This window comes from Dermacentor variabilis, unplaced genomic scaffold (assembly GCF_050947875.1).
Source record: "Dermacentor variabilis isolate Ectoservices unplaced genomic scaffold, ASM5094787v1 scaffold_16, whole genome shotgun sequence".
Taxonomy (NCBI): domain Eukaryota; kingdom Metazoa; phylum Arthropoda; class Arachnida; order Ixodida; family Ixodidae; genus Dermacentor; species Dermacentor variabilis.
The window spans coordinates 549590-563889 of NW_027460324.1; the positions used below are offsets into that span (position 1 = coordinate 549590).

The 14300-nt window shown below is 47.3% G+C and overlaps 1 protein-coding gene and 1 long non-coding RNA gene across 5 annotated transcripts in view; one reads left to right on the forward strand and one right to left on the reverse strand.

Annotated features, from left to right (window-relative positions):
• Window positions 1–8422, forward strand: part of LOC142568054 (uncharacterized) — a 37206-nt gene extending 28784 nt beyond the window's left edge. Inside the window, exon 3 of the long non-coding RNA XR_012825357.1 lies at window positions 8304–8422. This is a non-coding gene — a long non-coding RNA (uncharacterized LOC142568054). The remainder of the gene's footprint in view (window positions 1–8303) is intronic.
• LOC142568052 (BTB/POZ domain-containing protein KCTD3-like) overlaps window positions 1–14300 on the reverse strand; it is a 176375-nt gene that overhangs the window by 15160 nt on the left and 146915 nt on the right. For all 4 annotated transcript variants that reach the window (XM_075678135.1, XM_075678134.1, XM_075678136.1 and 1 more), the window contains one exon: window positions 7739–7871. In XM_075678135.1, the coding sequence (XP_075534250.1) occupies window positions 7739–7871 (133 nt within the window). The remainder of the gene's footprint in view (window positions 1–7738; window positions 7872–14300) is intronic.

Consider the following 14300-nt stretch of genomic DNA (forward strand, 5'->3'; position numbering starts at 1 on the left):
CATTCGATAATGAAAATTTATTAGTAGCTGACACGGTCATTGGACTACTCGTCTTCACTAGTGCTGCCATCGTCATCGTCGCTGCGGTCCCATAGCGTGTCGTGGTCCAGCGAAATTTCAAATTTGGCAAACGACCGCACCAGGACATCTTGCAGAACAGCAGCCCACGCCAAATGCACCCAACCACACGCAGCCGTCTGGGAGGCTCTTTTGACAGGTCCGGTTGGCGTAATTTCGCAGTCTTCTGCCGCCAGCCACTCGTTGTACTCACGGCGGAGCAGAACCTTAAAATTAAGGCGGAGGTCCGGGCTTATTTCATGACCACGTCGCACTTCACTGGCAGGGACCGATCATGCATTTCAGCGACGTACGCCGCAAGCTTAGCCTACAGCTCCGGAAAGCGTCCATACTTCGGCACGTGGGAAATTTCTCACTTGCCGTCACACAGGTGAAAATTTCGCTTCGCTGCAGTCGCCACTCTCGCACCACCCGTTTAGAAACATCGAAATTGCGGCCCGCTGCGCAGTGATTTGTTTCTTCGGCGTAACGGATGGCAGCCCTCTTGAACGCTGCTGTGAACGAGTGCCGAAAGATTAGTGGGCCTGCAGTACTCATGACGACTGGGGAAGCGTAGAAGTAGCGCGTAGCCGAAGTGGAGCGCGTCAAGAAGTTAGTCAAACCAATACCAATGCCTTTAAACAGAGAAAAAGAAACCCGCGAGCGGTGTCTGCTCTTCCATGAACTACAGATACTACCGTTCTGAGGGTGCCGCCGCAAATGGGAACAGCGGCGCTTCCATCAACTATCGACCCCCCCCCCCCCCCATGAGTGTTGCATGCACTGTAAGACTCTCAAAAATGTTGAAAAACCCTTCCGAAATGCGAACAAACACGCGGCATAGCGAAAAGATACGGGTAGGGCCATAGAGCAAACATAAAATTGTAACTACGTTGTAGCTCTCGTTGGTATGGCTTTTTTTGGCTGGGCCATGTTTTTGGTTTCGATTGTAAGTCGACCCCCCAACTTCAGACTTTCAAATTTTAAAAAAGGGGTCGACTTACAATCGTGTAAATATGGTACAAAGCTCAACCATATGAACACAGAGCCAAACACTATGTTCTTCTTTGCTGCTGGAGTAAATTTTTGACAATGGCGTAATCATGTTCACCACTATGCCACTGCCGAAAATTTGCACCAACAACGAAGTAGAATATAGTTGGTTACTCAAATATTAGCTCTGTACTTGTCTGGTACGAGGTGCCTGCAACGCTCAAGCCGCTCATGTTTACACGACCGTCTATCCGGCAATTAAACCAAAGCGCCCCCATTCGCCAGAATACCGGACACACTAAAACTCTCTAATAAGTTTCTACGGGAGACTCATCAGTGATTTTTAGCAAAATCACGCGTACCGGTTAGATTGATGCCCTCTGAAGTGGCGTTCAGGTCTCTGGTAGACCAGCCAGCAACTACTGTAAGCACGCATATTAAGTTAGTCCATGCGCTCACATGCAGGTAGAAAGCTCCAAACTGCATGAACAGTAAACTCGCATATTCAATGTGATTAGCGTGCCTTATGGTGGCTAATTGGCCCGTTCTTTACACAAGCTGCCATACTTTGCTCATGCGATGCTTTTGTCGCTCCCTCTGTCTTATCTATTATTTTATTTTTAACGCAATTAGCATTCTCAGAATACTTCATGCACTTTTCAAGGGCTAAGTGTATTTATCTATCTGTCTATGTATGACTCCAACCATTTTCTCACAAACATAGGTCACTGGGCGGTCCGTGGTTGAATGGGTGGTGTATTTGGCAGCTGGGCTAAGGGAACCAGTTTGAAAACAATCGCTGTACCACCTCGGGTCACTGGGTATGCAACACTAGGTATTCAATGAACCTCTCCGACAAAAACTTGGGGCCACTGGTTATGCGCTACCCGATATGCACCTCTCTTCAATGAACATTTGATGCAAATTTGGATCTCTGGGTATGTGCCACACGGTATGCACCGCTCTTTACCGACCCTCTTTGATGTCAACTTGGGTCACTGGCTGTGCAACCCTGGTTGTGTGCCACTGGACATGCACCATTCTTCAATGAACCTTTGATGCAAATTTGGATCTCTGGGTATGTGCCACACGGTATGCACTGCTCTTTACCGACCCTCTTTGATGTCAACTTGGGTCACTGGCTGTGCAACACCGGTTGTGTGCCACTGGACATGCACCACTCTTCAATGAACTTTTGATGCAAATTTGGATCTCTGGGTATGTGCCACACGGTATGCACTGCTCTTTACCGACCCTCTTTGATGTCAACTTGGGTCACTGGCTGTGCAACCCTGGTTGTGTGCCACTGGACATGCACCATTCTTCAATGAACCTTTGATGCAAATTTGGATCTCTGGGTATGTGCCACAGGGTATGCAACGCTCTTTACCGACACTCTTCGATGTCAACTTGGGTCACTGGCTGTGCAACACTGGACATGCACCATTCTTCAATGAACCTATGATGCAAATTTGGACTTCTGGGTATGTGCCACAGGGTATGCAACGCTCTTTACTGACCCTCTTTGATGTCAACTTGGGTCACTGGCTGTGCAACACCGGTTGTGTGCCACTGGACATGCACCACTCTTCAATGAACTTTTGATGCAAATTTGGATCTCTGGGTATGTGCCACACGGTATGCACTGCTCTTTACCGACCCTCTTTGATGTCAACTTGGGTCACTGGCTGTGCAACCCTGGTTGTGTGCCACTGGACATGCACCATTCTTCAATGAACCTTTGATGCAAATTTGGATCTCTGGGTATGTGCCACAGGGTATGCAACGCTCTTTACCGACACTCTTCGATGTCAACTTGGGTCACTGGCTGTGCAACACTGGACATGCACCATTCTTCAATGAACCTATGATGCAAATTTGGACTTCTGGGTATGTGCCACAGGGTATGCAACGCTCTTTACTGACTCTCTTTGTAGGCAACTTGGGTCACTGGCTGTGCAACACTGGTTGTGTGCCACTGGACCTGCACCACTCTTCAATGAACCTTTGATGCAAATTTGTATCTCTGGGTATGTGCCACACGGTATGCACCGCTCTTTACCGACCCTCTTTGATGTCAACTTGGGTCACTGGCTGTGCAACCCTGGTTGTGTGCCACTGGACATGCACCATTCAAAGAACCTTTGATGCAAATTTGGATCTCTGGGTATGTGCCACAGGGTATGCAACGCTCTTTACCGACACTCTTTGATGTCAACTTGGGTCACTGGCTGTGCAACACTGGACATGCACCATTCTTCAATGAACCTTTGATGCAAATTTGGACTTCTGGATATGTGCCACAGGGTATGCAACGCTCTTTACTGACTCTCTTTGAAGGCAACTTGGGTCACTGGCTGTGCAACACTGGTTCTGTGCCACTGGACCTGCACCACTCTTCAATGAACCTTTGATGCAAATTTGTATCTCTGGGTATGTGCCACACGGTATGCACCGCTCTTTACCGACCCTCTTTGATGTCAACTTGGGTCACTGGCTGTGCAACCCTGGTTGTGTGCCACTGGACATGCACCATTCTTCAATGAATCTTTGATGCAAATTAGGATCTCTGGGTATGTGCCACACGGTATGCACCGCTCTTTACTGACCCTCTTTGATGTCAACTTGGGTCACTGGCTGTGCAACCCTGGTTGTGCGCCACTGGACATGCACCATTCAATGAACCTTTGATGCAAATTTGGATCTCTGGGTATGTGCCACAGGGTATGCAACGCTCTTTACCGACACTCTTTGATGTCAACTTGGGTCACTGGCTGTGCAACACTGGACATGCACCATTCTTCAATGAACCTTTAATGCGAATTTGGACTTCTGGATATGTGCCACAGCGTATGCAACGCTCTTTACTGACTCTCTTTGAAGGCAACTTGGGTCACTGGCTGTGCAACACTGGTTGTGTGCCACTGGACCTGCACCACTCTTCAATGAACCTTTGATGCAAATTTGTATCTCTGGGTATGTGCCACACGGTATGCACCGCTCTTTACCGACCCTCTTTGATGTCAACTTGGGTCACTGGCTGTGCAACAGTGGTTGTGTGGCACTGGACATGCACCACTCTTCAATGAACCTTTGATGCAAATTTGGATCTCTGGGTATGTGCCACACGGTATGCACTGCTCTTTACCAACCCTCTTTGATGTCAACTTGGGTCACTGGCTGTGCAACACTGGCTGTGCAACACTGGACGTGCACCATTCTTCAATGAACCTTTGATGCAAATTTGGATCTCTGGGTATGTGCCACACGGTATGCACCGCTCTTTACTGACCCTCTTTGATGTCAACTTGGGTCACTGGCTGTGCAACACTGGTTGTGTGCCACTGGACATGCACCACTCTTCAATGAACCTTCGATGCAAATTTGGATCTCTAGGTAGGTGCCACAGGGTATGCAACGCTATTCACTGACCCTGGAGTGCCTCTGGATATGCTCCACTCTTCAATGACCCTTTGATGCAAATTTCGATCTCTGGGTATGTGCCACAGGGTATGCGATGCTCTTTACAGACCCTCTTTGATGTTAACTTGGGTCACTGGCTATGCAACACTGGTTATGTGCCACTGGATATGCAGCACTGTTAAATGAACCTCTTTGACGCAAACTTGGATCTCTGGGTATGTGCCACAGGGCATACACTGCTCTACTGACCCTCTTTCTGCTCTCTACTGGACACCGACTCTAGACAGGTCCCAAAAAAGGCCATCACCCCACCACTGGTATAGCCTGAGCTAAGGATGAAAGGGGGGGGGGGGCGACAACAACGACGACGTTGGAGTTGCAGTTAATTAGATGTTTGCCCCGAGGCAGAGCACCACTAATCCATCAGTGACTATCCAGTGGTCAACGCAACGTGGACACCGACTCTTGATGGGTCCCAAAAAAATTGGAGGCTTATCAAGGTTAAGCCCAGTGGATGCTTCGCATCCACTGGGCTTAACCTTAGCGTATCCTTAGCGTTTGGAGGCATCTTGACCGCATACACGCCCGGCGCAAAGACGCTGGCGCGGTTGCGGGCTAAGAGACTGACGCGACGGCGGGCGCGCGCCGCTTCATCCCTGGCGTGACGTCACATATCACATGATGCAGCGATGGTGGCGCCGCCGCCGTTTTGCGCGCAACGGCGTGAACCGAAGCGTGGAGGCCTCCGCCGGGCGACGTCCGACGGCGCGATATGAGGCCCCATCTGCAGCCGGTGTGACGTCATCACGTGACGTCACATCATGTGATCTCACTTCAGGGTCCATGGTGGCCACCGCCAGGAGGAGACCGACGGCGCGATATGAGGCGCCATCTGCAGCCGGTGTGACGTCATCACGTGACGTCATGTCACATGACCTACTTGAAGGTCACTTGAAGGTCAATGGTGGCCACCGCCAAGAGGCGACCGACGGCGCGATATGAGGCCCCATCTGCAGCCTGTGTGACGTCATCACGTGACGTCATGTCACGTGACCCCACTTCAGGGTCAATGGTGGCCACCGCCGGGCGTCGCGCGAAGGCCCGAAACCTACGTTAATATGCTTCACATAAACGGCAATCAGCCCACCATTACCTGCCAGCGTGAACTAAGAATGAAAAGGGGGCCCCATCCAATGCTACCAAACAATGACGGCGACCTTGCATTCACAGGTTGCTTTCTTGCCACATATTCCAAACCATCGGGCTTTGGACGCGGAGTTACTGCAGAGTTTTGCAAGCATGGGCATGGTATCGCAAGAGAGTTGATGACTGTGATTTGCTGCTGGACAGTCTTCAGATTCCCTAGTCAAATCATCCAGGGAAGACGACATTAACCCTTTCGCTGTCACGGACGTACCGGTACGTTCTCTATCATGCGTTCAAAATTTCGTGCCTTAGCGCAAAGCTGGTGCTCCTGGACTGGCCACACCATCTGTTGACTCTTTCTACAAGTTCGTACCTTAGCGCAAAGCTGGTGCTCCTGGATTGGCCACACCATCTGTTGACTCTTTCTACAAGTTCGTACTTTCACACCGACCTGTGTTGGTACATGTATTGAAAAGTACGGTGCAACTGCCACTCGCCCCTCTCTCTTTGCTGAGTGGCGCGGTGGCTCCGCGTTCGCTGGATCATGCGTCGCGCGCGTGTGGTTATGGGTTTAAGGGTTGTTCTGCCATCTCCGCTGGTTTGAAGGTTTTTATTTTTCTTCTGTTGGTGAGTCTGCTACGGCGCGTCAAGTTCAGGGGCATGCACTGTTGCCTCTCCGAAAAGAGTGACTCGATTGCTGCTTTCGCTCTCCCGCCGTACCCTCGCTTCCAACTTGCCGCAGTAAACGTAAAGCCCTTCGAACTTTGTTTTAGCCTTTTTCCATCTCCCTCTCTCTTCTTGATCACACAACGTCCCATTTCTCTCCGTTGTGCGGGCGATTGAAAGCGCATCCTCCCTGCGCGCGGTTACTTTCGGATGGCTGAGCGCGTGGGACCTTCGTCTGCTCATTGGAGTGGTGGCTATTCCAATTCAGAATACGAGCCAAGCTCGGATTCGGACTCGGACAGAGTCTCATGCGAGGAAGAGGTGAGGTGAGTTCCGCATCGTCAGATTCGGATGTTGAACGGATGTTATAGTCAAGCTGATGATGATGATGATGATGTTTACTAACAGCTGCAGAACACTGAAATGTGCATATTGCATTGACTATGTTATTTGTATACCAATCATAATCAAAAATAAATTGCTATGTTCATTCCTTGTTATGCTCGTTCCCTGAAACCAAGCCAACACTGGGGGTGCGTCACAGCCAGAAAGGTCCGACAGCGAAAGGGTTAAAAGCAGAGACTTTTCGAGCAGTGAACAGAGGGTCCAGATGTGAACTAGGACGTTCAACTTGCTCTTGCGTGGAGTGGGCTTCCGTAACTGGGGCCGCATAACTAAGCCAACAAAGCCTTTTTCCTTCATTTTCTACAACCTGACATAGCAGTTGATGGGCATGGTGGATTCCTTGCCCTAACACCACCATAAGCCACAAAACCATCCACAATTTCGTTAATAGTGGCTGCGGTTTCGTCCGCAGCAGTTGCAGCAACTTTGCAGTTTCGTCTTGACTCCGAGCAAAGCTGTCTAGGACGAAGATCATTGGTTACATCGCAATGGACAGATGATCTGCCCGTCCATTTAAAAGATTGGGATGTGTTTGCGATTGTGAAAAGTGTGTCTCAGGATGAGAATGTGCACTTCAGCTGTGCCGCAAAGGAAGTTGCAAGGCCTTCGCCGCTGCGAGCACTAATCAATCACGAGATTAAGAGAATTGCAGCTACCACACTGCTTTTGTGCAAAATAGAAACAGGTTTTGCTGATTCATTCTGTAAATATAAGTTTGTTGATTTAGGAAGTATTTGTTTATTGTTTTGTTGATATGCTCAATAATTCAACGTTCGGTTAATTCTGACATTGTATTGGCGTCGTAAAATCTGAATTAACAAGGTTTTATTGTAGCAAAGGTCAAGTAAATGAAATTTTACTGAAGAAATGAATGAAGCATGAAGTTGCAGACGACAGTTTCCCATGCTTACTCAGAATGGAACCCTGCAAATGTGCAACAGAATTAGTGATGCATGAAGTTGGTGGCGACAATTGCCCACAGTACAAGCTCGCACAGAATGGCAGCCCCCCCTCCCCCCCCGCGGAACAGTCTGCCGCAACCGCATACCTGTATGGCGCCACTGCTGTGACCTGTGAAAATGTAGCGTCGTGGTCGGGATCCCATCCTGTTGGAACCCTCGCACTCATGCACGCAGAAGGATGTCACCGTGGTCCCATCCACAGACTTGATCACGCAAATCCTGCAGCAGCAGATCAGATAAATTATTTTGACCACCTAGAAGACATGCACCCGATGCATGGTGCACACACAAGTGTTCGTGCATTCCGCCCCCTTTGGAATGCAGCTGCCATGGCTGGGATCGAATCCTCGAGCTCAGCAGCGCAACACCATAGCCCCTAGGCTGCAGTGGTGGGTCTATGATAAACTAAACATTTTGGTGTAATGTAAAGCCAGATGCAGGTGGTGCTACATGACAAACGTTTCATTAATATTTAGTTGCCACCAGTTATCCAGAATTGCTACTTTGTGCAAGATGCGCTGTTGCATCATAAGTACAGCAAAAAGTTAATGTGTGTTACATTTGAAAGCCATTAGAAGACGCGGCATTCCAGGACAAAAAGTGAAGGCAGTGAACCACCAAGTTATGTTAAACCTGTATCTCTGTCTTCAGGCCAAGAAAAGATGCATTCACCTGAACAAACTGGACAAATGGACTCTATCCTCATACATGGAGAAACTGCAGTGAGCAGGCACCTGTGCCACCTGGTCAAGCATGTAGTTTTTGAATTTCATAAAAGCCTGTTGACAACAGGAACTGACCTCAATTCTGTGGTTTTGTGTGTCAAAACCACGATATGATTATGAGGTACACTGTAGTGGGGCACTACAGCTTAATTTTGACCACCCAGGGTTTTTTAATGTGCACCCAATGCATGATACAAAGTACAGTAGAACCTTGTTCATATGTTCTGGAAAAACAAAAAAGCGAGAAAAACGTGCTAACCGGGAGAATGTACAATCCGAAGTAGGTAAAAAAATTTGACAGACTCAACTATTGGTAATGCGAAGCGTCGCGCGGATCATTGCGGCACGAGATGCCGGCGCGGGTCGAACTTGTGGTGCTCCGGCGGCCCGAGACGAGTTTTGTCATTTATTTTATTTATTTACATACCCACTGGCTGCCAGAGCCAGCCAGAGCGCATCTGTTTTTCTCGCGTTGCGAGAGATCATAGCAGGTTTGATGCATAAAAAAAGTGTTTACATAACAATGCACAAACATGATAAAATAAAAATAAAACGTATATAACAGCGAATGAACATTAGAACTCGTTAAATGTCAAAAGCAGATATTGATGAATAACAAATTATTTAGCGACAAAACAGCAAACCCCAAATAACACCAAAAAGGCAGAACAAGACCAGATAACACTGCACACCTAACAAACCATAAATAGTACAAGAAAGAAGGCGCACGCAAACATAAGTAACACTGCTCAAAGAATTATTGTATTTCTCAAATGAAGACAATAAATCCTAGGTTACACCATTGGCAGGGCTATTCCATTCTACAATGGTTCTAGAAATAAAAGAGTACTTAAAGCAGTTATTACGTGAAACTGAAGGTATTATTGCAAAAAAAAAAAATACCGTTGTCTGGTAGCATAGTCTTCAGAGCAGGTGATAATATGTGATATAATATCCTTTTACTAGCTGGCAGAAGAACTTTAGTCGTCAAATTCAATTCCTGTTGATAACTGAAGGTAATCCACTTCACTTGACAAGTTCAGTAACTGATGTACACCCATAAGAATTATAAATATATCAGACTACCCGTAGCATAGTCAGAAATTTCGTTCGGGGTGGGGGGTTGGGGGGGAGGGGGGGCTCGCATTGCATCTCGGCCTCCTCGTTATAGAATTTGTCGAGGGATCAAATACACAAATAATAACTGCATTGCCATTGCCAAAGATGCTACAAACGAATTTTTGAACGCTATGCACTGTCAAGACAAGTAAAATATGTATTTTTTCATAAACAATATGCGCGTATGTCCAAAAAATTGTGCCTGAAATAACTGATATCAATGCTTCCGTGTTTTTTGTCTATTTAATAAGTAAAGGAAATATCACACGAACTTTAGAACTATATCAGTTTGCAACCAGCAAAGCAGTGCATGTCGCTGATATGGAAAATGTAAAGGCCATGAAACGAAAATGTTAAGGACAAATATTTTAATGAAACTTTCTTATTCAAGAACCTTGTTTAGATATTTGTACACATGTAACGGCCAGGAAAAATCTCAATGACACTGTCCTTTGTTACAATGTATTGAGCAGGAGCAGCTGTCACTGGTCGTGTATTATGAGTAATTTGCACCTAAATTTTAGTTGCAACAAAGAGCACATATAAAAAGCAGGAGTTCTGCAAAATATGCCAAGGGTGAGTCAAATGGTAGTGAGCCAATGCGAATATATGACAAACGGGGTACTTCATTTAAAAGTAGTCTTCATGAGCATTGATACATTTGTCCCACTGGCTAATGAGTCGCATGATTCCTGTCTCATAAAGCTCCTTGGGTTGCTGCTTCAAGAAATCTGTAACTGACTCTTTCACATCATCATCCGACACGAATCTGGTTCCCTGAGCTGTTTCTTGAATTTCCCGAAATTGTGGAAGTCACAAGGTGACAGGTCTGGGCTGTATGGCGGAGGTTGCAGCATTTCCCTCTTGAAGTTTGCCAGTTTAGCGTAAACCACATCAGCGATGAGGAGACGGGCATTGTTGTGGAGCAAGATGACCTGATTCGTCTATTTTCCACGTCGTTTGTTTTTGATTGTGACATGCACGCGATCTGGTGTTTCACACTATTGGAAACGATTGACAGCCTCTCCAGGTTTAGCAAATTCGATCAGTAATGGCCCCTGACGATCGAAAAGAAAGTCAACAACATCTTTCCGGCAGAAATGATGGCCTTTGCTTTCTTTTGGGGTGGCCAATTCGAATGTTTCCACTGTAAGCATTGCCGTTGTGTTTCAGGCTCGTAACAGTGGCACCATGGTTCGTCACCGCTCACAATTGCAGACAAGAAGTCGATGCCCTCATTGTGATACCAAATCAGATGAGTCAAGGCAGCGCCGAACCTCTCCCGTCTGCTGGCGGTGGTTCAAAATCTTGGGCATCCATTGTGCACACAAGAGCCAATAACTGGGATGGATGGATGGATGGATACAACTTTCTTGAATAACTGAGATGTTCATGAATTATGTGTGAACCGAACCATGACTGATGTTCACACGCTCTGCCACTTCCCTGATGCTTATCCTCCGTTCTCGTCTAATCAGCTCATCAACCTTTGCAAGTGTGTTGAGGATGATTGCACAGTGGCTTTGGCCCGGTCTCAGATTGTCTTTGAATATTTGATGTCATTCTTTTAACTGTTTGCTCAAACGCTTCACAGTGGCCAATGACATGCAATGTTCAACGCAGACGGCTGCCATACGGTGACAAAATTTTTTTTTCGAAAACAACTCAGCTGTCAAAAACCCCACGACACTGTGCTATTCAACGTTTGGAGCATCCTTTATGTCATGCAACCATGTTCAACCACACCCATGCCACCCCCCCCCCCCCCACGCTTTCACTTGCACATACAGCATGTGGCGTGCGATCACGATGTTATCGTCCATGGACTTCATACGAAACATGAGGGTGGCGGCAACAGCAGGAATGTGCCTGGAGTGTCCATATAATTGCTATTGCAATAATATAAGAAGATTTTCCAGCAACTGTAGCGTCCCGTGGCCCATTACTTTCCATAAAAGAGGTAACAAAATCGAACTTTCACCATGCGACAATTTGCTGCGCCGCAACAATGCCTCTTTCTTTTTTCTTTCATGGGGCGGGTCACCGAAATTAAAAAAGAAAGCATGTTGGCCACAATCAAATGCCTACTTTGTGCATCTAATGTGGCTACTGAAGGAATATCGAAGAAAATGTGAGACGCTTGGTCCATCGAGAACCATACTCATACTGCTTGGTGTCCTACACCGGCAAGACAAAGACTTTCCGGAGAGGTTGTACTCAAGCAAACGCGTTGCAATCCGCCGAGTCCCTGCAGTGATGGTGGCAAGCGACCATTGTTTCTTTACTCGTCTGCTAGCTAGAAAGCGTCAAAAACTCTGCCAGGCGAAAATCTACTTGGCCCGACAAAAATGAACATGCACCGAAGTACAGTCGCCGACTGATTTTCCGGACTCCAAAAATTCGGACATGCTCGATTATTTGGTCTGCTTCGCGGTACTGCCATTCTCCCATAGACCATACTGTATACCAACTGCCGAAAGTTCGGACACCTTGCAACCTCTCATCTGATTTTTCGGAAACTTGAGCCAACTCGATCGAGAGCACCATAAATCGACTCTGACCGGTGCATGGTTCGACTTGCTGATCGCCATTTTTGTTTTGAACGGAGCCTCCTTACTGCCCCACGAAGTGGCGCTACTGCAAATCCCCGCTCATCATCATTGTTTCTGCCTGGTTCGATAGAGTGGTTCTACAGCAGTTCCGGTTTCAGCTTAGTAAGCCATGTCAAGACAATCCAGCAGCTGATTTGTTTCTTCGCACACGACGCTGCGAGTATGCTACGTTTTTCATTTGTGTGACTGGTGTCGGCATGGTGGTGTTTGCTTGGTGTGCTGTGTCGAGGTTCAAGTGATCCAACGCGGCATACGGAAACATCGCGTCAAGTGTCTAATGGCGCCGACAGTGCCCGCGCAGACTGCGTTGGGGAATGCCGGCAAGCAGGTGCCGGGAGGCCTAAGATTTGTCGCCTTCCGATGTGCTCCCTACCGACGTGGAAAATGTTCTGCCGAGACTTGCGCAGTGGTTGCATTGCGATTCCAGACACCGTCTCATTTGACAGTTTCACAGATGCTGACACTGCTGTACTGACATGCGCAGAACTCGACGACGGCAAGATCATTCGTCAGGTTTCTGCTGCACCGCCGGACGATGACCGAGTCCGAAGATGACACGCCATGTGCTACGGTGCCGTCGCATTCGGACTGTGCTTTCAGCCGCCTATAGTGACCGTACGACCCTCTCCGAGAGTCAGGCTTATCTGATTGCACGGAACAGCATGCAATGGCGCATTCACGATTTCTTCAAGCCTACTGCCGCGCCCGAATAAGTGCGTGGAAATAAAGGATTTCATTTTTTTTCCTTAATCTGCTTTTTCGGACACCTGTTTATTCGGACATTTTCGCAGTACCCGTGGGGTCCGAATAAATGGTCGGCGACTATATGCCGCGCGGTGGTCGGAGCAACACGAGAAAAACGGATGTGCTTGGGCTGGCCCTGGCAGCCCATGGGTAGTGAGAACAAGAAAATTGAAGGGACTCAAACATGTCCTCGTGACTAAAAGTCAGAGTAGAAAAATAAATAAGAAGGTAGTTACCTTTGCTGGCTTTAGTGTCTTGACATGGATGCTTTGGCGCAGGTGAAAAAAATGTTTATATTATTTCTGTGACATGATGGCATGAAAGAACCACCACAACGCTTCGTCTCATCGGACCTCGCTGCTTGCTTTGTCAACTTGTCTGACAATGTGTTAATTTGGCTTGTCTCGTTGTATGGTCCGATGTACGAATTTAGAAAATTTAAGGCAAATTTGGCATCAAATGTTTTAACAAGATTAAACCCCCAAAATTCCAGAATTGTAAATCTAAAGCACTACTTTGGAAGTGTCAATGCACCTTTCGCATCAAATGCTTATGAGAACTTTATAGCCATAATGTTTCGGAATTAAAATCCATCTGCTCTGTAGATTCCATGGCCCATAGAGAGTGGTTTGAATCAGAGAGCAAGCAGGTATAGCCGGTACAGTAGCCGACCGATTTTCCGTACCTTACGGGGACTGAAAAATAGTCAGTAAAATTTAATTTTTTAGGCTTAGAGCGGCTTAAGAAAATCCCTAATAATGCCCTGCCTTCGAGGGCAGGGCATCGCGTGGAGGCGATCTGATTTGCTTAGATTTGCGCAAGAGTGACGTCTCCATGTACAGCCGACAAGAGCATCACCGCATTGGTGATCTCTGTTGGTGGAGATGGCCATTAAGAAACGAGCGATGTTTCTTCACACCACTTGGCTCTCCCGAAGGCTCAGGAGGTGGTGCTGACCACACAAACAGAGAGCCTCACAAACACACACAAAGAACGTCTCCAAGACACGCCGGCTTTCTGGACACCATGTGCAAAATAGCAACCGAAACTTCAAGAAGAAAGAAACGGATCCCGCACTGATTATGACAATAGTACTAACAAAAAAGATATAAAGAAAAAGCGCGTCCCCTTGGGCATTTTGTCGGCCAAAGAGCGGGCATGGCCTCCAAGACGTGGGGCTTGTGTGCACATCCCACTCTTGAAGGCTATAGAGCGGGCCACTCGAAGGCAAGCCTTATCAAGCCAGTGTGAAATCCTACATGGCGGACTTCAAGCATGGCTCAGAACGAGCAATTTAGTCTGGAAAATCGAACTTCGGCACCCAAATTCGTCCGAAAAATCAGTCACGAAAATGCATTCATTCAATGGGAACCCTCACAGTGCATGTTTATGAAGACCAGAATACAGTAAAAGCTTATTAATATCGATCTCACGGGATCAGGAAAAAT